Source organism: Zingiber officinale, chromosome 11A (assembly GCF_018446385.1).
Source record: "Zingiber officinale cultivar Zhangliang chromosome 11A, Zo_v1.1, whole genome shotgun sequence".
In the NCBI taxonomy this organism is placed as follows: domain Eukaryota; kingdom Viridiplantae; phylum Streptophyta; class Magnoliopsida; order Zingiberales; family Zingiberaceae; genus Zingiber; species Zingiber officinale.
The window spans coordinates 30,247,036-30,269,694 of record NC_056006.1 but is presented as its reverse complement, the minus strand read 5'-3'; the positions used below and the strand labels follow the sequence as shown (position 1 = coordinate 30,269,694).

Below are 22,659 nucleotides of genomic sequence, written 5' to 3'. Positions count from 1 at the left end.
ACAATAATATCATAACTTGAACTTCATGAAAAATTCAAATCCAATTTGAACTGATAAAAATTATAACAAATAAATTTAAATAAAAAATAAATAAATACGGTTCAATTGACCTTAGGTGGTTTATTCCGATTGTACTGTAGTGAAAGGTTGAGTTTGGTATATTGGTTGATGGATCTAACACTGTCAACTTGCATTTTGATATAGATCCGATATCCTATTTTATTATCCTAAATCGATATCACAAGGCAACTTCAATGCCACCACCACTCTTTTTCCTCCGTCCAAGATCCTCTGGTCATAACCCTTGGTCCGCTCCTGGACCAGAGATTATTAATAGATGGGATCTCATGGATCCCATACAAATGGGGTTCATAAGATTCCACCTATGAATGACATGATCTATTATTTGGATCGTACTTTACGATCTAGAGGATTCGATCATTTATTTCTCTTGCTCTTTTTTGAATCCTATTCCCTTCATTATTTCCATTCAGATCCCAACCCTACCTGACTTCTATCATTTAACAAATAGCTTCTGGCGATCGACTGCCTATTGAGACCTGTAACTAGAATATGTGACTCGGCTACCTACTGAGGCCTACCACTAGAGTATATGATAACTAGCAATTTGATGTTTATTTTATGTCCCTAATTAATGATTTTCATCCTTTTACATCTTTAATCTATTTTTTATATCATGCACTGAATTTTTGAGTTTCATTGTAATTTTTTTACCTTTATGACACTAATTCATAAATTGTGAATGTGATTGTGTAAGGAATCAAAAAAGCCATGAGACTTAAGTCGAGCCGAGTCAGTCTTGGGCCAAGATTAGGTTTAAAAGAAGTTGATTCAAAATTAAGAGGGATTCAATTTGAAGGGTTCATCTTGTTCCGTTCAAATTGGAGCTTGGTTCAAGACTTCAAGTTCAATTGGGGTTGGCACATATGAGAGCTTGATTCGACAACCCTTAATCAAAGGGTTCAAAATCAAGTTGGCTAAATGAAGGGTTGGATGAACTACAAGAGAAAAGGGTTCACTAAGGAGGGTTCCCCCTCATCACACGCGCCGCCATCATCTCTCAGGTCACTCCTCGCGCGACTCTTCCCCGAGACAGAACCGTAGGAAGGCTTCCTCACCACCCCCGCTCGCCAGACTCATCATCCTCCTCCTCTTCAGCTCACGCCATCTCCATTTGGGAGCTTCGGATCCGAATCTCCTCCACTCATCCACCTGCATTGCGTAACCCACCGCCGGCAAAGCCATTTTCCTCCAACCGATTATAAGGAGGGAGCTCTTCTCGCGAAGCCTCGAGATCTCGTGGCTACGAGTTCAGCGTTCTACACGGTTGGAAGCCTCCTACATCCGTTCACAGCTCCTTCGTTGACAGATTTGCTGCTGGAGAAGCCTCATCCGGATCACACTTTCATCCTCCTTCGATCAGCCACTTCCACAGAAGCACCTTCATCTTCCCCGAGTTCCGTTCCTTTGCAACTCCGCCAGCACCACAGCCACTCCATCCAGCGATTCCACCGCCCTTCATCGGATCTGGACAGCCTTCATCAGATCTGGACAGCAAGCTCATCGGATCTGGACAGCCTTCATCAGATCTAGACAGCAGCTCTTCCGGCGATTCCGGGTAGCGACTCTTTGTACTCATCTTTTTCTCTCTTTTTTTTCCTTCGGTTTTTTTTTCCCAATTTGTGATAGTTAAGAAATTGGAAATAAAACCCAGAAATGTTTTTTTTTTTGACAGCGAGCAAGCTTTCTTACAGAGTGAGATGTCCCAACTTGCTAGAAGAATTGACGATGAGTTTACCATGATTATACTTATCCATGGAAATAAGAGAAGAAAGAAGAGGAAAAGTATTCTGCCCCTTTTGCTTGCAAGTTGGCATGGGAGGTTTTGAAAAAATATTATTCAGTGAGTAAATTATATCTTCTCATTTATATTAATTTTAGTAATTTTATATTTACCTCTCATAAGTGTCATATTCTATTTCTCATTTTTACTAAATCAAGTATTCATTTTCTAAAACTCTTTTTAATTTTATTAATTTATTAAATTACGTAATTAAAGTTTGAGAATATCTAAATTATGTGGGTAAGTTTGTAAATGCTATGTCAATAGTACGTGTATATTGCTTTTCTAAATATGCCTGATTAACATTAGTCAATATACTTGTTTTTTTTTTCTCTTGTCAATGTTAATACAATCTGACTTGGCTGTTGTTTTGATGTTGACATCGATTTAAGTTTAAATCAGAAATGTTCATATTTCCCTAATTTTAGGAGAATCAAGATCCTCCCCCTAAAGTCAAACTTTCATTTATCTCTAAACTTAGTTATCTTCTCCCCCTTTGTCAAATATCGAAAATGTGCGAATTAGGTAAGAAAACGTTAAAAGACTCCCCCTTAACCCATACTGTCTTTTTCTTAATCTACCTAGAATGCTCTCTAAGTGTATTATAAGACAGTGATAAAGAAATAAAAGACATACAAGACATGACATATGAACAACATATTAATAGCCAATAGGAAGTGAAACATAAAAAAAATAAGAAAATGAGCAGCATAAATTTATGAAATCAGCAATTATCCAGGTCAGACATAAGTATCCAACAAACAACATCTAAAACATAGATAATCAAAATGACAGCATAAAACAATGTGTATCAATCAACCTCCTCATCATGAGGAGCATCAGCATCATCAGCTGGAGGAGTAGGTCCCTGAGGTGGCATGCTGCTGCTCGAGGATGGATAGCCCGGGAAATACTACGGAGGTGGGTATCTGGCCATCCATCCCATAATCGCTTGATGTGTCGCCAACTGCTGACTGCGTAGATCATCGTAGCGTTGGTCAATCCGAACGCGCAGCTCGTGGAGCTCAGCAACCAGTAGCTCATCGTGCCATCGTCAGTAGCAGTAGCAGGAGGAACAGCAACAGGAGCAGCCGCAACCTGTCGTGGAGGTGCCCGTGGTAACTCACCTAGTGCTCTCCCATTCTTCCACCGAACCTCCCCATTTTGTCCTATGATGCCAGACTTGGAAAATGCCCGTTCATCTTGACTATTCTACCATTGGAGACATCAATCTGAAGGGTCTCGAACCAATCTGTAATTATATGCCCATAAGGCATATAAACAGTGAAGTTGTTTGGCTTACTATAGGAGATGATCGAAGAATAGATGCTAGACATGATGTCAAAGTCGAGACGCCGACGCAATCCATAAAGCATCAGACAATGATATGGTCGGATCTCAGACAAGGGTTTAGATGTGATTGACAGAAGGCAGTTTGTGACAATCTTAAAGAGAATGTAATCTGGGGCAGATAATCTCATGGCTGCAAAAGTAAGAAAATCAACATCTAATTCATTTAGCCCACCCGGTCTAGGATATCCGAAGAAAATACTCATAAATGGAGTCAGATGAGACATCAAAGGGTGAAGATAAGGGTTCTGGTAAGTCAAGATATATAGAAAAGACATTTCCTGAACACCTACGGCAAGCTAGATAATCAAAAAAGGCTGAGAAACTGAAATCAAGAGTCTGCTTAGCAACTTTTGTTTTATAATTTACATCATTAGTTTGATGAAGATTGTTATAAAACTCAGATACTAAGTCATAATTGATATCTCGTTCTAAATAGACAAGTGAATCAAGTTTGTAATAGGCAATGATTTCTGACACAGATGGACAAAATTCGTCCATGAATTTTCGATCCACAAACCTACAAGGGAGCAATTTGAAAGTTCGTTGTTTAAAGGCTTGTTCAAAATGGTGGTTTGGGAATCTCCCGGAGACAGATGGTTGAGGTCGAGAGGGAGCCTTAGTCTTAGACTTCTCAGGCGACTTAGAGGTTCCTTCACCCACTTGTTTCTTCCTAAGTTTTAACAATGTGATACAATGGGCAAGTAACCAACAATCGAAAGCCAAAACAAAATGCACAGATACGGTGAGAATGAATCATGAGTAGTTCTAGGAAGTACGGAGTTACCGTGCCATCAAGCATCTGCTGCGCGCAAAGAGAAGAGTCGAGGAAGGGGCCAGAAGAGAAAGGATCGGAAGATTTAAGAGAGATCGCCAGGTCCGTGTGATCGTCCGATCGGAGATATCAGAACTTCGACGGCCACCGCCGATCAGGAACCCTCGATCGCCCAGATCGATCGAAATGATCGAGTCTCACGCACAGACGGACCGATCGCCCCTGCCGATCCCGATCGGCAGACCGACCGCAAGCTTGCGATAACGAACCTGATCGGTCCTGGATCGATCGATTACAAACAGGAGGGTCCGGAGAGATTTTTGGATCGATCGACAAACCGATCAACCTTCTCCTGATCGGGCTGGACCGATCAGTGTCTGCTATCGAATCGATCCAAAATTTCCGCCTGATTCCAGCAGCCATCTGGCCAGAATCCGACCGCGATTCGGCCAGAATCCGGTTGTGATTCGGCCGAGGGGTGTTCCGCCAGCGTCAAACGCCGGGAGAAGCGGAGGTTCCCTGATCGGTCCAGAGACCGATCAGGAGGTTCCCTGATCGGACTGGTGACCGATCTGGAAGTTTATGATATCTCTTGATCGGACAACCGTCCGATCACTTCAACACCTGGACCCTAGCCGATCTACCTTAAATCTTCCCGATCCTTTCACGCTGAAGCCCTAGCCGACACTTTCCTACACCTCAACTCTTCTCTTCTCTTTGCACGTCGAAGCCCTAGCCAAAAGATACTTCAATGGCACCAAGGTAACTCCATACTTCTCTAGAACTACTCACCTTGGCATTTCAGTTTCACCAGATCTGCATTTTGTTTGGCTTTGTGTGCTCACTTATTTTGTCACGCCCGAGGAGTCTCCGTCCAAGAAATTTCAAGATCTCCGACGCGACAACCAAACTTTCTACAAGCACTATATACCTCGCGACTGGAATAATAACAATAAAAGAAAACAAACACCACGCAGTTAATATCCGACTGTATCAAAACTAAAACACAAAACTGCTAGCTGGCTAGGCTTACACAACCAATAACAAATACAAAACACCACATAACAACATCAACTCTCCAAAAATAAAACCAGAGTACAGAGCTAAACAAACCGATACATAAAACAAACAAAACATACGTGAAACCGATAAGTCTTGGACCAGCAGACATGATACTCCAAGCGACACCAAAACCAACCTGCACTGAAAAGATAGTATCAACGGGTGAGTTCAACAACTCAACAAGTACCAATATATCTAACAGAATAAACATGGAATAAAACTTCCTAATCATATATAGAATACTCAAACCGAAAGGTAATCGAGGAAGTCAGACTCACCAGAACCCTATCCGCATAAAAGGGTCACAAACCGAAGTGTCAATAATCCCCAGTCAGTACGATCCAACCAAATGCAACAACCAAACGCGAAACAAAATCATAAGAATATAAATGCATCAATGCATACGATGCTAATGACATGCGGTCACCCCCGACGCCACTACCATCTCACACACAAACGAGACCGAGGGTAGGGCGACAACTGCACTGTCACTACTCCCGATGAGTGACCGAGTGGACTAGATGTCGGAGTACTCCTGTCCTCCGACCCCAAATCATAAATGGGAGCTCAATACTCATCTCCTCGACGACGGAGGAAATCACGGCCACCACCGAGTCACCGACCAACGGAGCCAAACAGAGTCCACCGTCACGGCCACTACATACACTAAATGCCTGAGCCAACAGAGCGGAATCGATCACGGCTACCACGCCGAGTCCTCGTACTAACGGAGCTAGTAATCCACACACCGCCTCGCTATACCACTAATCCTCGAGTGGTGTGCAAGACACGAATCGCAGGTCAACCATAGTGGAGCCGATAAAGATGCAATCACGATGCATGACACTAAGCATAGAAATAAACCGATCCATGACTATATCCATATATATAAAATGAGTACCGTAATATCGATGGTCAAATACGAAGAACTAAAATACACAGGTCGATAGGATATCAAAACCTAGGTCCCGAACATAACAATCATGAAAAATCCATATATACATAATATGGGTACCACACTATCAGTATGTCAAATCCACTGATCTAGGGTATACAGGTCCCCATGGTATAGCAACCTAGATCCTAAACATATCTCCTTCCATAACATATGTACCAACAATACGCATATATCAAGAATCAAGGTCTAGGTACACGAATCATATATGATATACAAACAGAGGTATACAATCCAAGCATGATAAAAACCTAAGTATCGATAATCTCGATGTACAATCTAGTCCTAACCTCAGTAAAACATGGTATGTCACTTATTCTAGAAACTAAGATACTCATGGTAATACAGTACTCATGGCAATAAATCACATGATATAAGCACGGATACGTCACAGGCGATAAACCTAACATACTATGGATATCAAACAGTGGCATACCAAAGACAAACATGTTCATTGCTTGTAGTTATAAAATATTATGCATATCCAAAGACAATATCATAAAAGATAAGTCAAGAGGTACCCGCCTCCAAATAGCAGGTCCAATCTAATCAAATCCAACGTCGAGATGCTCGTCTCGCGTCAAAGTCCTGTGACACATAGTATCCAGATTTAGCTAATTACATATAAATAAATTAGCTAAATCAAATCCTCGAGAAGCTAACGAAAATTCAGATCCAATTATAAACCCTAATTGGATCATTTAACTCCTCAATCGATTCTAACTAATACATTCGAATTAGGACTTGCCATGAGCATAATCAACCATAATAACTTACCCAAATTGGGATAAACCACCACTGATCCAAGGCCGGAATTACCATGATCAAATTACCTCCAAGAATCAGTCCTGATCCATATATTCCACTCATATGAACTCCAACGGCTGCTGTCCACCAAATCCATATCCCTAAATTAGCAATCCACTCCAAATTCAATTATCCCTAATTCAATACATAACCCTAATTAATTATGTATCAAAATTTACTACACTATACCTCACCAACCACTGCTGATCATGATTAGGGATAGTGTGAAAAGGAGTACCTACCAGTGACCAAGACTCTACAACCGAGACCACATTCTCAATTAGCACAACAATTCCATCCACTATGCTACAGCGAAGACAAAACAAGCAAAAATCAAAACCAAATCCTAACTCTCACCTTCAATCCCTGAATCTATCGGCTTTGTTGTCATCTTCTCCACTGTTTTCCAAATGATCTAGGGCAACCGAGTCAACCGTGGCGGTGATGCAGAGAACAAGAAGAGGGGCGAGAGGAGAGGAAGCTAGGCACGCAGTGGCTACCGAGCCCCGTGGTCGGTGATCGTCGACCGTGGTAGTCTCCACAGAGGGGCAACAGCGCCGGTGACTAGCAAAGGCACGAGCAGCAGGAGGCGGCCTTAATCGCTGCCCGCCACCGGATCGCAGAAGAAGTCTCACAGGTAAGAAGAAAAAATCTAGGGCACCGGAGGAGGCAAAGCGGCATGTCTTGCGGCGACGCCTGTCGAGTGGAGAAGCCGCGACCGAGAAGATGGCTAGGGCTCAAACGGCGTCGGCCAGGAGAGGAAGAGGAATGGGAGAACCGGCAGAGGAAGAGAGAAATGGAGGAGGAGGGGAAGTGCGGCGCCGGCTAGGAGGAGACGGCGTCAAGGATTAGGGCACGCACGGAGGAGGAAAGAAATAAGAGTAAAAGAAAAAGCAAATAAAAAGGAAAAGAAAAATAACTTTTCCTCACTTAAATGGGGTACCTTAAACATGTTTTTCCGGGGCCCAGTTTTATCCCCGTAAACTCATCCATACGATCTCCGAAAAATTCCCAGAAAATTTTCAAAAATTCCGAAAAATTTTCTTACCAATATTCGCCTATTTTCGGTATTTTACATATTTGTCACATTGTATCACATTGTTAAACCTTAGGAAGAAACAAGTGGGTGAATGAACCTCTAAGTCGCCTGAGAAGTCTAAGACTAAGGCTCCCTCCCGACCTCAACCATCTGTCTCCGGGAGATTCCCAAATCATCATTTTGAACAATCCTTTAAACAACGGAACTTCAAATTGCTCCCTTGTAGGTCTGTGGATCGAAAATTCATGGACGAATTTTATCCATCTGTGTCAGAAATCATTGTCTATTTAGAACGAGATATCAATTATGACTTAGTATCTGAGTTTTATAACAATCTTCATCAAACTAATGATGTAAGTTATAAAACAAAAGTTGCTAAGCATACTCTTGATTTCGCCCTTCTTCGATTATCTAGTTCATAGAGTGTTCGTGAAATGTCTTTCCATATATCCCGACTTACTGCACTTTATCTTCACCCTTCATGTCTCATCCGACTCCGCATGAGTATTTTCTTGGATATTCTAGACCGTGGGCTAAATGAATTAGATGTTGATTTTCCTACTTTGCCTTTCGAGATTATCCGCCTAGATTACATTCTCTTTAAGATTGTACAACCTGCCGTCACAATCGATCTAAACCCTTGTCCGAGATCCACCATATCATCATCGTCTCTGATGCTTTATGGATCAAGGCTGCCTCGACTTTGACATCATGTCTAGCATCTATTCTTCGATCATCTCCATAGTGAGCCAAACAACTTCATCGCTTATACGCCTTATGGGCATATAATTACGATCGCTCGAGACCCTTCATTGATGTCTCCAAGGGTAGAATAGTCAAGATGTTCAGGCAGGACTGAGACTTGGGAAACGAGCATTTTCCAAGTCTAGCATCATAGGACAGAATGGGAGGTTCGGTGGAAGGACGGGAGAGCACTAGGTGAGTTATCACGGCACCTCCACGCACAAGTCATGCGCCCCTCCCTGCCGCCGCTGACGACGGAGAGGCGATCCCGATCTACCGGCAGATCGCCGAGCCGGAGAGCCGCATTGATCGACGACGAAGTCGTTCTGTCCGAGCTCCACGGGCCGCGTCGATCGACCAACGCCACGACGATCTACGCAACGGTTAACACATCAGCGATATGCGATGGATGGCCGATACCCACCTCCGCAATATTTCCTGCCATCCATCCAGCGCCGGACATGCCACCTCGTGGACCCACCTCCAAATTGATGATGTTGATGCTCCTCGACGAGGAGGTTGATTGATACACATTGTTTTACTGTCATTTTGATTATCTATGTTTTAGATGTTGTTTGTTGGATACTTATGTCCGACCTGGATAATCACTGATTTCATAAATTTACGCCGCTCATTTTCTTATTTTTTTATGTTTCACTTCCTATTGGCTATTAATATGTTGTTCATATGTCATGTCTTGTATGTCTCTTATTTCTTTATCACCGCCTTATAATACACTTAGAGGGCATTCTAGGTGGATTAAGAAAAAGACAGTATGGGTTAAGGGGGAGTCCTTTAACGCTTTCTTACCTAATTCGCACATTTTCGGTATTTGACAAAGGGGAGAAGATAACTAAGTTTAGAGATAAATGAAAGTTCGCTTTGGGGAGGATCTTGATTCCCCTATCCTTATACATGGTGTTGTATCCGTCTTTGGGGAGGATCTTGATTCCCTAAAATTAAGGAAATACGAACATTGTGATCTAAACTTAAATCGTGTTGTCAAACAACAAAAGTGAAGATTTTAATCACAACCCCTGCTTGTTTCATGTCGACACCGATTTAAGTTCAGACGATATTAATTAAACTCAGATCGATTAATGATCAAGGTGATCCGTGGAGAGGAAAAGTCCAAGCACCGATACTGCACACGGAAGTCGGAGTGGGCTCGTGAGCTTGTTCCTCGACTAAGCCGAGAGGGCTCCTGAGCCTGCTCCTGACCGGACGAAGTCGGAGAGGGCCTCGCACTGCTCTCTCCACTCAGGCCGAGAGGGCCTGTGAGCTCATTCTCCGACTCGGACGGAAGTCGGAGAGGGCTCCTGTAGCTGCGTTCTCACGCTAGGTCGGAGAGGGCCTTGAGCTCGCTCTCTAGACCCACGGTCGCGAGGGCCCTGAGCACTGCTCGTCCGACTAGGTCGAGAGAGGGCTCGGAGCTTGTTCTCCGACCAGAAGACGCTAGGTTTGAGTCGAAGCTCTAAAACCAAGGCATCGGATCGGTCCGTCCAATCCGATCCGGATATTGTCGTACCGATCGGTCCGTCGACCATCCAAGATACCTTAGTTATTCGATCGGTCCGCGACCGATCAAGAGAACAAACGAGTCAGGTTATCCGATCGGCCCCGTGATCGATCGCAAAGCGATGTGATTCGATCACAATGTAGGGATCGCCGCTGACCGATCCACCATAGGCCGATCGGTCCATGATCGATCGAGACATCCGCATCGATCGGATGTGTCCCGATCGGTCCAGAGGGCCTGGATCGCTCCGACCGATCCACAACGATGTCGTCTTCTGCTTCCCGCTTCTCTCGCGATTTCGATTCATTCGATCTAACCATCTCCGTAAGCTTTTGAGTTACAAGTTGCAGGTGTCGTGCCAATGCTTAAATTCAAATTAAACTCCATCGAAGAATAAGACCAAGTGCGTTTTCTCACTGTGTTTCGCCACAAATGGTACCATTGAGGCCAACGCTCACCGGTCATGAATCGGCAACACTTGACTCTTGCTTATCGTTCGAGCTCAGAGACATCATGAAGATCATGGATGGTATCAGTGAGTTCTGAGAACCACGAGGAGGAAGAGTGATTGGCGACGCCTGAGTTGGTCGCAGTGATTCGATATAGGTGACAGTGATTCGGCTCTGGCTGAAGACAGTGAGAAAGCAGAGGAATAAGAAGAAGGAAGAAGAGAGGTTTGAGAGAGGATTTTCAAAAAAAAACTCTCTGTCGATCAAGCAAGAGTGCTGTGTTTTTGAGCTCTTGGCTGAGGAATTTCTTCTGTCTTTGCGCTTTGCTTTCATCGTGGCTGTAAGTATATTGTTCATTCCTTTTAGCCACTAAACTCTGTAAGTCTTGTGCTTCATTTCAAATCTTTTCTGAGACTTTGTGGAGAGGTTACTCCACCGAGAAGGAGAAATACTTAGCCGGAATCTGTCCGGGGTGTGATCTACTGAAAGATCAAGGGATCGTCCACCTTACGGATACGCAGAGGAGTAGGGGCAAGTTATCCCCGAACCTCTTACATCCTTGTTGTGTTAGTGGTGGGTTGTTTCTTTTCCTTGCATCAGTTTTCCTTTTGCTTATTTCCGCTGTGCTAACAAACTTTTGTGAGGAGATTAATTGAGTTTTAGAGGAGGCTATTCACACCCTCCCTCTCTAGCCATCCGAAGGTCCTAACAGTCAAAAGATGGAGTTTTAGTGTTCCTTCTCACCTAGGTGCAAATCAAACATAAATAGGTGCCAATGACGTTTCTCTATGTTTATTGGACAAAATATGTATCTTATTATCTGTTCTCTTCCATGTGATTTAATTCACTACAAAAAAAAAAAATTATAAATTTAAGGACAAAAGTCTGGAACGAAAATAATTCGTCCCAAAATTAAGATAAATTTATCAACAAAAATAAATTTCGACCCAAATGACCAACGAAATTTGTAACAAAAAAATTTTATTTCAAGTTTGCAAAAGGAAAAACTTTCGTTGCTAAATTCGTCTCCAAATCTAGAATAAATCCAAAATTCGTCCTAAATTTAGGAACAAATCCTGGATTCGTCCCAGAATTGAAATTATTTTTTACAAAAAGAAAAAAACACGGAAGATTTATATCTTGACCTACAGACATCGGAATTTTATGAAACAAGTTTCTATGCGTTTGTATTGTTGTCCTAATCGTAAATATGCCATCATCCATAATTTTGAATTAATATTTTGAATGATTCAAAATTTTAACACAAATTAGCTCAAAATGGGATTAAAAAATTCTAAAAATCAATATATTTGATCAAAAATATTTTTATGAATATATTTATGATCAGGACAACGATACGAACGTATAGAAATTTGTTTCACGAAATTCTGATATCTCTAGGTCTATATTTAAGGTTTTCCATTTTTTTTCCCTTTTTTTAAATAATTTAATTTTTGGGATGAAACCCTGGATTCGTCCCAAATCTGGGACGAATCCAGGATTCGTTTCAAAACTGAAATTAATTTTAAAAAGAGAAAATCAAGCACTGAAGGTTTATATCTTGACCTAGAGACATCGGAATTTCATGAAACAAGTTTCTATGTATTTGTATCGTTGTCCTAATCATAAATATATCCATAAAATTTTTTTTACCAAATATATTGTTTTTTAGAATTTTTTAATCCCAATTTGACTTAGTTTTGGTGTTAAAAATTTGAATCAATCAAAATAATAATTCAAAATTATGGATGATAGTATATTTACGATCAGGACAACGATACGAACGCATAGAAACTTGTTTTAGGAAATTCCGATGGCTCTATGTTCATATTTAAGGCGTCCAAATTTTTTCCTTTTTTTTTAAAAATAATTTAAGTTTTGGAACGAATCCCTGGATTCGTCCCAAATTTTGGGACAAATCCCGGGATTGGTCCCAAGTTTTGGGACAAATCCAGGATTCGTCCCAAAATCTAGGATGAATCCAGGATTCGTCCCAAAACTAAAATTAATTAAAAAAAAAAAGAAAATCAAACACCGAAGGCTTATATCTTGACATAGAGATATTGGAATTTCATGAAACAAGTTTCTATGCGTTCATAACATTGTCCTGATCGTAAATATACCATCATCCATAATTTTGAATTATTATTTTGAGTGATTCAAATTTTTAACACAAAAAATAGATCAAATTGGAATTAAAAAAATACTAAAAATCAATATTTTGGTAAAAAATATTTTTATGGATATATTTATGATCAGGACAACGATACAAACGCATAGAAACTTATTTCAATTCCGATGTCTCTAGGTTCATATTAAAGGCGTCTCATTTTTTTCCTAATTTTTTAAATAATTTAAGTTTTGGGACGAATCCCTAGATTCATCCCAAATTTTGGGACAAATCTCGGGATTCGTCCCAAAACTGAAATTAATTTTTAAAAAAGAAAATCAAACACCGAAGGCTTATATCTTGACCTAGAGACATCGGAATTTCATGAAACAAGTTTCTATGCGTTCGTATCGTTGTCTTGATCGTAAATATACCATCATCCATAATTTTGAATTATTATTTTGAGTGATTCAAATTTTTAATACCAAAAATATGTTAAATTGGGATTACAAAATTCTAAAAATCAATATATTTGGTAAAAAATATTTTTATGGATATATTTACGATCAGGACAACGATATGAACGCATAGAAACTTGTTTCATGAAATTCCGATTTCTCTTGGTAGATATTTTTTAAAACATATATAGGTTGTTACTAACTATTGTAAAAAGGTATCGTGCAGTGAATGATTGTAAATAGGTGATTGAAACTTTAAATATGGACCTAAAGATATCGAAATTTCATGAAACAAGTTTTTATGCATTCGTATCGTTGTCCTGATCATAAATATGTCATCATCCATAATTTTGAATTAATATTTTCAGTGATTCAAATTTTTAACACCAAAATAGGTCAAATTGAGATTAAAAAATTTCAAAAATCAATATATTTAGTCAAAAATATTTTTATGGATATATTTACGATCAGGACAACGATATGAACGCATAGAAACTTGTTTCATGAAATTCCGATGTCTCTAGGTCCATATTTAAGGGGGCGTTTGGTTTAGGGTAATTGGAGTGGGGAATGAGAATCATTGATTACCATTGTTAATGTTTGGATTATAGGAATAGGAATACAAATAAGGGAATGAATATTTGAAAATGGGTAATAACTCATTCCCATGTACCTCTCATTCAATGAGCCATTACTCTATTTTTATCAATCAAAATATTCCCTTATTCCAAAAATACCCTTGATTTAAAACTAAAATTTTTTTCCATTAATATCAAATATCAAAATATATTTATTTATTTTTTCTTTCGTATCACTTCTCTCTTTTTTTCTCTTATCATATTTTCTCTCTCATCATTTTATCACACACTTTCTCTCTCCTCAATCTCTTCCATCGCACTCTGTTCCTTCTTTTTTTTCTCATTACACTTTCTCTCTCATCACACTTTCTCTCTCCTCAATCTCTTCCATCGCACTCTGTTCCTTCTTTTTTTTCTCATTACACTTTCTCTCTCAATCTCTCCCATCACACTCTCTTTTCTATTTTTTTCTCATCACACTTTCTATCTCATCATACTTTCTCTCTCCCCAATATCTCTTGTCACACTCCCTCCTTTTTTCCTCAACACACTTTCTCTTTCTACAATTTCTCTCATCATACTCACTGTTCTCTTTTTCTCTCACCATACTTTCTCTCTCCTCAATCTCTCTCATCACACTCTCTCCTTATTTTTTTTATTATATTTTATCTCTCTTCATCTTCTCTCATCATATTTTCTCTCGCATCATATTTTCTCTCTTATCTTCTTTTATCATGCTCTCTCCAATCACATTCTCTTTTTCTCATTTTCTCTCATTGCATTTTCTTTCTTTATTTTTTCTCATCACACTTTCTCTCTCATCATATTTTCTCTCTCATCATTCTCTTTCATCATATTTTTCTCTCACATTCATCTTTCTCTCACATATAATTTTTTCTCTTATTTTCCTTTAAAGATAAAAAAAGGGAATTTTGATTTATTCCGATAGAAGATATGCAACAAACCAAACATTGCTTTTAAGAGTAATATCCATGCTCATACCCATTCCCATTCCACAATACAATGATTCATATTCCGATTCTTATTTCTAGGAAAGAACCAAACACCCCCTAAGTCATCCCATTTTTTTTCATTTTTTGATTCGTCCCAAAACTGAAAATAATTTTTAAAAAAGAAAATCAAATATCGAAGGCTTATATCTTGACCCAGGGTCATAAATTTCGATGTCTCTGGGTTAAGATACGAAGGCTTTCATAAATTCCGATGTCTCTGGGTCAAGATATAAGCCTTCGGTATTTGATTTTTGTTTTTTTAAAATTAATTTCAGTTTTGGGACGAATCCTGGATTCGTCCCAAAACTTGGGACGAATCCGAAATTATTTAAAAAATTAGGAAAAAAATGAGACGCCTTAAATATGAACCTAGAGACATCGGAATTGAAATAAGTTTCTATGCGTTCGTATCGTTGTCCTGATCATAAATATATCCATAAAAATATTTGGGTATATCTTGACCCAGGGATATACCGAAGGCTTATATTTACGATCAAGACAACGATCCAGGGATTCGTCCCAAATTTAGGTAGGAAATTGGGAACAAAAAATATTTGATGATAAAAACCCTAGATCTATACCTCATCACGCTATTTATTTTCTTCCCCATTTCTTTCCTCTCTCCCTGGTTCCCCCTTCCAACCTGCGGTTTCCAGGAGGGTTTCAGCCACATCTCCGACCGACGACCGCGTGATCTCCGGCGGTGGAAGCTTTTCGATTGGTAAGCCCATCTCTCTACGCTGCTCTCGAATCTCCCTCTCTCGGCGACGAGTGATCTCCGAGGTGGCCGCGGGTTGGCCATCGCCGCGGGCTGGCCACTGGATGGCCGTCGCCAGGCGATGGCTGGCCGACGTCTAGCTGGCGGCGCGGACTTGGCCGTGGCTGGTCGAATTTGGCCCGCGTCGCTGGGCTAGCCATTGGCACGGGCTGGCCGCTGCTTGGCCGCTGCCAGGCGCTGGCTGGCCGGCGTCTGGCCGCCGGCTCATGCACCGCTGCGTGTTGCGCCCCGCCTCTTGGTCGGTGTTACTGGTGGCGGCTTGTGTCAGTCATTGTGTACGCATTTGGCTACGTCATCAGTCGATGGCGGTCGTTAAGGTTCGTCATTGTTTCATTTTATTTAATATTCAAGGTTACTACTTAATTGAATCGTTGTTTATCTCAATCGAATCGGCACCAATGGTCGACAATCTCACATCGTTTGTTCACATCTAGTTCTAAGTTCATTAATATACATCTATATCTAAAGTTAGCTTTAAATAATTATATAGTTATTTCTTGAGTTCTATACTTCAATAAGATTTATCGTAGTTACTTTTAATAATGTTTAACCAAATATTCGGTAAATCGCGAGATAACGAATGAGCGAAGTTGGATGTATAACAAAAATTTACCTAATCGGTGGGTTAATTCTAGTTTATCAACGCGAGACGACAATTTTTAATTCTAGCGCAAGTTAAGTATATGGATGCCAAGAAGATAAGGTATGCGTAAAGTGTCACAAATTTTACCCACGATAAAGTCGAAGAACATCTTCAGAGATTTGATTTTACCCAATTATTATAATCGGACAAGCGAACGTCATATCTATGAGGATTACGGATTTGAATTTTCAAACCTCAGTGGGGACGAAGTTATATGAACAATTCAATGATCGAGAGGATGGTAATTGCAGCGTAATTATATTCCAGAGATGTTTGGTGCAAGTTCTAGTTTTCCTTCAACAAGTGAACAAATGTTTGCCACTAATATATTGCCTGAGGAGCCTGGATGAGTGTCCGATGAAATATATTACAAATTTCAAAGTATTGAGTGCCAAATGAACCATTATGGGCCTATGATAAAACTAAATTATCTCTCACCTCAGATTATTAAATATAAAGGCGATCATAATATTTCTAAGATTGTTTTAATGATATTGTTTATTAACATTATTCGCCATGTGATCACAATATTTTGATTTTATAGTACGAAACACTGGTGAAAGATTTAGGTTCCATTAAAGAATTGATGTTTGCAGAGACGATCAGATGTTATATCGGGGAGATGATGTAGATGTAGAGGTTTGTAAATTCATGAATTTAGATAGGTATAAACCGTAAGTCAATAACGACGTAAATCACATCACATTGTTTTATTTATCTTTAACCCTAGGTTACAAAGATCGATGCATCAAAGGCAACTACTTACATACTACTTGACATGCAAATCATCAGTAAGAGGGTTTAATGTGTCATCCATCGATGTAGATCGTGGGAAAAATTTTGATAGATATATCCAGATTTCGAAGGAGACTATAAACATTAGATTATGTCTCTGTCGATGGATTTGCTCCTTAGTAAATGGGAAGAAATTATTCTTGGGCGCTTATTTTAACGTATAATCTTCCACATAGATGTGAAAACACCTAATATGTTTTAACATTGGGTACGTATCAGTGCAAAATCCAAAGAAGTTAATAGATATTTATACGCAACCCACTACGTAACTTAAACAACTATGACGAGATGAAGATGTTCCTACATACGATGTTCATTCTAACCGATGTTTATAATCGGTCGTCTTTTTTCGACCATAAATGACTTTCCGACTTTGTGACCAGTTCGAGTACCTTTGTTTGGATGCCCATAATGTATGAGAGATCAAAGTCATTCGGATTGAAACACGGAAAGAAATCAAGTTATTTTGATTGTCATAGACAATTCTAACCAAATCATAATTTCGAAAAGAATAAAATGAATTCACTAAAAATAGGATCGAAAGAACACTTGCCCATCGAGATTGTCTAGATATTTGGTACAGTGCTTCACTTTCCATTATTGAACAACCATACGTAGTATAAATATGAAACATATATGGGAGTACAACGGACTAAACGAAATATATTTTGGGATTATTGGTTTAGTCATTCGATACATCATCTCGTAATAATGCGATATTGAGAAGAATGTTTTGATAACTGATAAATATTGTAATGGATATCACCAACAAAAACAATCTCGATGATATGTGACTCATAAAAACCCACTTGATGTCGATGAAAATAGGGGACCAAAGCCAGCGCTTTATACATTAAATAAGGATTAACGACGGTGTCTGTGAATGGTTAAATCTTGAAATTTCCGATGGGTATGTCTAATCTTGGAAGATGTGTCGATATGAAAGAATGGAAGTTACGGATATGTAGTCATAATTAAATGACGATTCCTATCTTTTAAGGAACTCTTACTACACTGATGGGAGCAATTAGAGTTAAATATTTTCCTACATGATATTTGTTCAATGACGTTCACACATGGAGAAGTTAGAGAGAGATATTCCAATCATTTTGTGCAATTTGGAAAGGATATTTTCACTCTCTTTTTTTTTGACTCCATTGAGCATCTTTTGATTCACTTGTCATATGAGACCAAAGTTGGAGGACCCGTCCATTTTTGGTGGATGTATCCATTTGAAAGGTAGAGTGTCTTTTTTGTATAATTTGACTGTTTGAATGAAAAAAAAAATTACTTCTACTCCTGGATCATATATTTATATTTAATATAATTTTATATATCTCCAATAGATTCTTATATTATTTGAAGAAAAAAGTGAAAAATAAAGCACGAGTTGAAGCCTCTATTGTTAATGCATACATTGTGGAGGAAGTCACCACTTTTACATCATATTATTTTGAACCTCATGTTCAATGCAAAAGGCGAAGAGCGGGCAGAAATGATGAGGGTTCTATTGATCCAAATGTTACCTCATTTTCAATTTTTAACTACTTTGGTCGACCAACTGGACCATGTAAACAAAGATACTTAACTGATAAAGAATGACGGACAAACCAAACATATATTTTACTAACTTGTTCGGAAGTATCGTCATATTACGAGTAAGTATATATTTTTATTTTTATTTTTTTATTTTGTCAATTGTTTGTGTAACAATATGTTTTTTTGAGTAGGATATTTAAAAACTTATATTCTGAATTATCGACACAAGAGTTTGATCGATTTTGTGAAGAAGAATTTGCTGCATGGTTCAAATCATATGTAAGTAAACAGTCTATATTTTTTTGATACATATGCATATTTTTAACAATTGGTGTTTTGACCTTAGGTTCAAGCTAATCAAGCTCACCTTGAGCAAGAATGACTAATCTATCTGTCATGGAGTCCAAATTCATGCGTACGCACTTGGCCAACATATTTCATAAATGGATATAATTTTCATACTTAAGACTATAGAATGGGAAAGAATACCATGAATAGTGGGGTGTGCGTATCGTCATCTAATGAAGGAGGTGCAAGCAATGATTTTTATGGTTTGTTGGGTGAAATTATAGAAGTAGAATACCCACCGCCACAAATGCAAGTTATATTATTTATGTGTCGCTAGTTTGATCCTGTTAGAGGGATGAAAGTGCATCCATATTATAATTTAGTTGAAATAAATCATAAGAGATTTTATAAGAGATATGAACCATTTGTGTTGGCACAACAAGCAATTCAAGTTATTCTATTCTCCATATCCGAGTTTGAAACGCGATAAGATTGATTGGTGGGCTGTTTGTAAAACCAAAGCACGAAAAAAAATTGAGGCACGTTAGGAAAATATTGCATATCAACAAGAGAAAGTTGCAAACACCTTTCAGACTGAGGAATATATTATTCCAACTTTATGAGATCCCAACAGCGTAGTAATAAACGTGGATAGAAGTGAAATTGATGATGATGATAAGGAGGAGGAGGAGGAGGAAGAGGAGGAGGAGGAGGATAATAATGACAATGATGACTTTGATTTTTAATGATGAGTAAATTTTGTTAGCTTATTTAAAGAAATTTTTCATAATTTATTGTATATACTGTCTCTTATAATTTGATTTACTATATCTGTTAACACATTGTATTTGTTTCTACAGGTCATCAGAGGTGACATTTCATAAATTCCCCCTCTCCCTTTTTCCAAAATCTTTACATAAAAATGATAAGTTTTTAATTATCCTTTGTTATGTATCATATCTGTAATTAATTTTATCAAATTATTGGAATTTTCAGCATATATTTCGACGTGGTGGACGTAGACGGCGGTCACAGGACCAGACAAATCCATGAACCTATGCCACCCCCTAATCAGGCAGGACCATCCCATGTGTCTTCTCCACCGGCATCATATTCCCCTGCTAGTGTACCTATGCCACCCCTTCACCAGTCGGACCCATCTCATCTACCTTCTGCATCGGTTTCATATTCGCATCGTAAGTACCATACCTAGAGTAGTTACCTATCCGCTCAGTTCCTCCTGACTCAGCAAGAAACTCATTTGCTGAGTTTAGGAATGATAGAACTCCTTTAGTTCCCATCGGTGATTCGTAAGTACTATAAAATATTTTATTTTTGAGTCCTATCTTAATTATTTAACATCGTTATTTTGTAATTTAATGCAGATTTGAAAATTTGGTATAAGTTGTTCGAGAAATAAATAGAATCGTGAACAAACCATGGGGGGGGGGGGGGGGGGGGGGTTCTATGACATATTCAAGCACTCCATCGGCCACAAAACAACTTTGGTGGAGCGAGTTCAAAGTATATTTTCTTGAGTTTACTTCAATTTTACAGTTAATATATAACAAAACAAATTTTCATTTCAGCGCTTAAATACTTGGGACTCGAATGACGAAATGAAGATACGAAGAATATTTAAAAAGAAATGTGGCGATCACATTAGACATGTATTAAGTCACGCCAAGAATCGGGGGGAAAGCCAAACTTTATCATTGAAGAAAATTAGGAGAGGATCATTATATTTTGGGTAACGGAGGAGTGTAAGCAAAGGAGTGACCTGAATAGAATGAATCAATTTCACAATTCTGGTGACTCACGTGCTATATATGCGGGAGGCTCCATTAATATGGTTGAGCATAGACGGAGAATGGTAATTTTTTCACTCTTTCACAAATTTTTAATATGTATCAAATTATTTCATTATTTGAAATAATATTTTTTTAGACCAAGGAGATAGGGAAGGAGCTTTCTTTCATTGATATTTTCACCCGCACTTTTAGAAAAAAAAGATAACACATGAAGTGGGGCGAGAGCAAAAGCAGTCAAGGCTGGAATTAATATTTATTTTGTCTTAATATATGGTTTAAATTTAATTAGTTACGTACCATTACTATCTTAATATTATGTGTTTCTATTATATCTAATCAATATCGTATGTGTTTTATAAAACAGGAAAAATATGATCAACTCGAGTTAGCCCAAACATGCTCACAAGCTGGTATCGATAGTTAGGGGTTTTGCTCAAGGATATTAGGGATGAGTTCCTTGAGCAAAACCCAAAGATTAGTTGGAACATCTTCCTCCACATTAGTACTTACGATCCAAATAAATACCTTGACTGATGAAGTTAGCAATATGAAGGAAATAATATCGCAAAGAGACCAAGAAAGGGCGCAAAGTCAGAAGTCTTCTAATGACGATGATGATGATGACTACGATGATAATGATGATGGTGGTGATGGTTTTTGATGATTATTTATCATGTTTACTGTTTTACACATTAATCAATGGTTTGTTAATTTTTCTAATTTTTATTTTAATTAATATTGTCAATTTATTTTTAACAGAGTTGGTGAGACGAACTAAAGGTCGGAGAAAAAAGTAAGTATTAAGTAACTTGTTAAACTTTTAATTTTATTTATTTATTTATTTTTTTTTAATTGCTTTTAATTTATTGAAATTTGTTACTATTGCATTATTAGTTCAAATTCCAAATTATGATTAAAGTTTACCTAGCAACCAAGTAATTATGAGTACTAAAAGACTAGTATCACCACATTAAGCTTAACTAGTTTGTGTTTTCTTCATTTGAGTTATTTTCATATGTTAGGAAATTTTAAGAATACATTTCATGCTCTCCATGTCACATGGACATAGAATATTTGTAGCTATTGATTGATATGGTGAAATAGGTATTATCATAACAATTTGATGTGCCAATTATATTAGGTTGTATCATATTTACGATACTTGTACTTAGCTTCAAAATACTTCTTATAATTTTATTTATCATTGCTATGACATGGATGGTTCATATCGTTGGTAAATAGGGCATTTATTTGAATGTTTAGGGAATTTCATAATTATGTCTTGTTTCCAATCTTTCTTGTTACATGGGCATATCGTATCATATTTACAATTTTTCTTGTTTGTTACACATGATCTGATTTATTTGTTTGTTGTTATGTAGGCAAAGGAGATTTGAGGGGGAGCAAAACTTTTGTGGCAGACGAAGATGATTTAATGTATTCTTAGTTTATTTACCTTCTTGGATGGATGATGGACTTATATAACATTTGGTTGTTGAACTTGTATAATATTTTCTAGAAGCTTGAACAAGATAGATTTTGTAAAATTTGTTGAGATCTTTATATTTGTTGAATTATGAGTTGAGTTCAATTATTAATACTGTATGTAAAATTAGGATGTGTTGAATATATATAATCTGTTATTTGAATTTGGTGTTTATGTATCTATGGATTGAATTATAGAAATAAATTGAATTGAAAAATAATTTTAATATTAGGGACTAATTTGATGACGAAAACGATTTGTCCCCATTCTATTGTAATTACTGTATCTCGATAATTTTGTGATAAATTTATTTTTGTCCCAGATTCTGGGACGAATCTGTGGATTCGTTCTAGAATTTGGAACGAATCTACAAAATTTGTTCTAGATTCTGCGATAAAAATTTATTTATTAATTGAATTAGTATTTTCGTTGTCAAATTCGTCGCAAATGCTTATGAAAATTATCAACGAATTTGACAACGAAAATTTAAGTCGTTGCCAAATTTTGTTGCCAAATTTGTTGTCAATTTTGCAACAAATTTATTATTCGTCGCAAAATTAGGGACAAAATTGACAGTAAAAAAAAATGTCACCGAA

General features: G+C 38.1%; 1 protein-coding gene across 7 annotated transcripts; it reads left to right on the top strand.

The window, feature by feature from the left end:
* Positions 1 to 1,018: 1,018 nt before the first annotated feature.
* On the top strand, positions 1,019 to 22,226 carry LOC122032050. Of its 7 annotated transcripts, none has more exons than XR_006125937.1 (6): positions 1,019 to 1,639; positions 1,757 to 1,924; positions 19,763 to 19,962; positions 20,942 to 21,221; positions 21,337 to 21,370; positions 21,960 to 22,226. XR_006125937.1 is itself a non-coding variant. In XM_042591303.1 (6 exons), exons 2-6 carry the CDS (start codon positions 1,837 to 1,839, stop codon positions 22,006 to 22,008), a joined length of 381 nt encoding a protein of 126 aa, XP_042447237.1. In that variant the 5' UTR covers positions 1,022 to 1,639; positions 1,757 to 1,836; the 3' UTR covers positions 22,009 to 22,226. The 7 variants fall into 7 exon arrangements, 2 of the variants coding, with proteins under 2 accessions (XP_042447237.1, XP_042447238.1); XR_006125938.1 differs by having other exon boundaries at positions 20,942 to 21,224; XM_042591303.1 differs by lacking the exon at positions 20,942 to 21,221 and adding an exon at positions 19,627 to 19,636 and having other exon boundaries at positions 1,022 to 1,639.
* Positions 22,227 to 22,659: the final 433 nt, after the last annotated feature.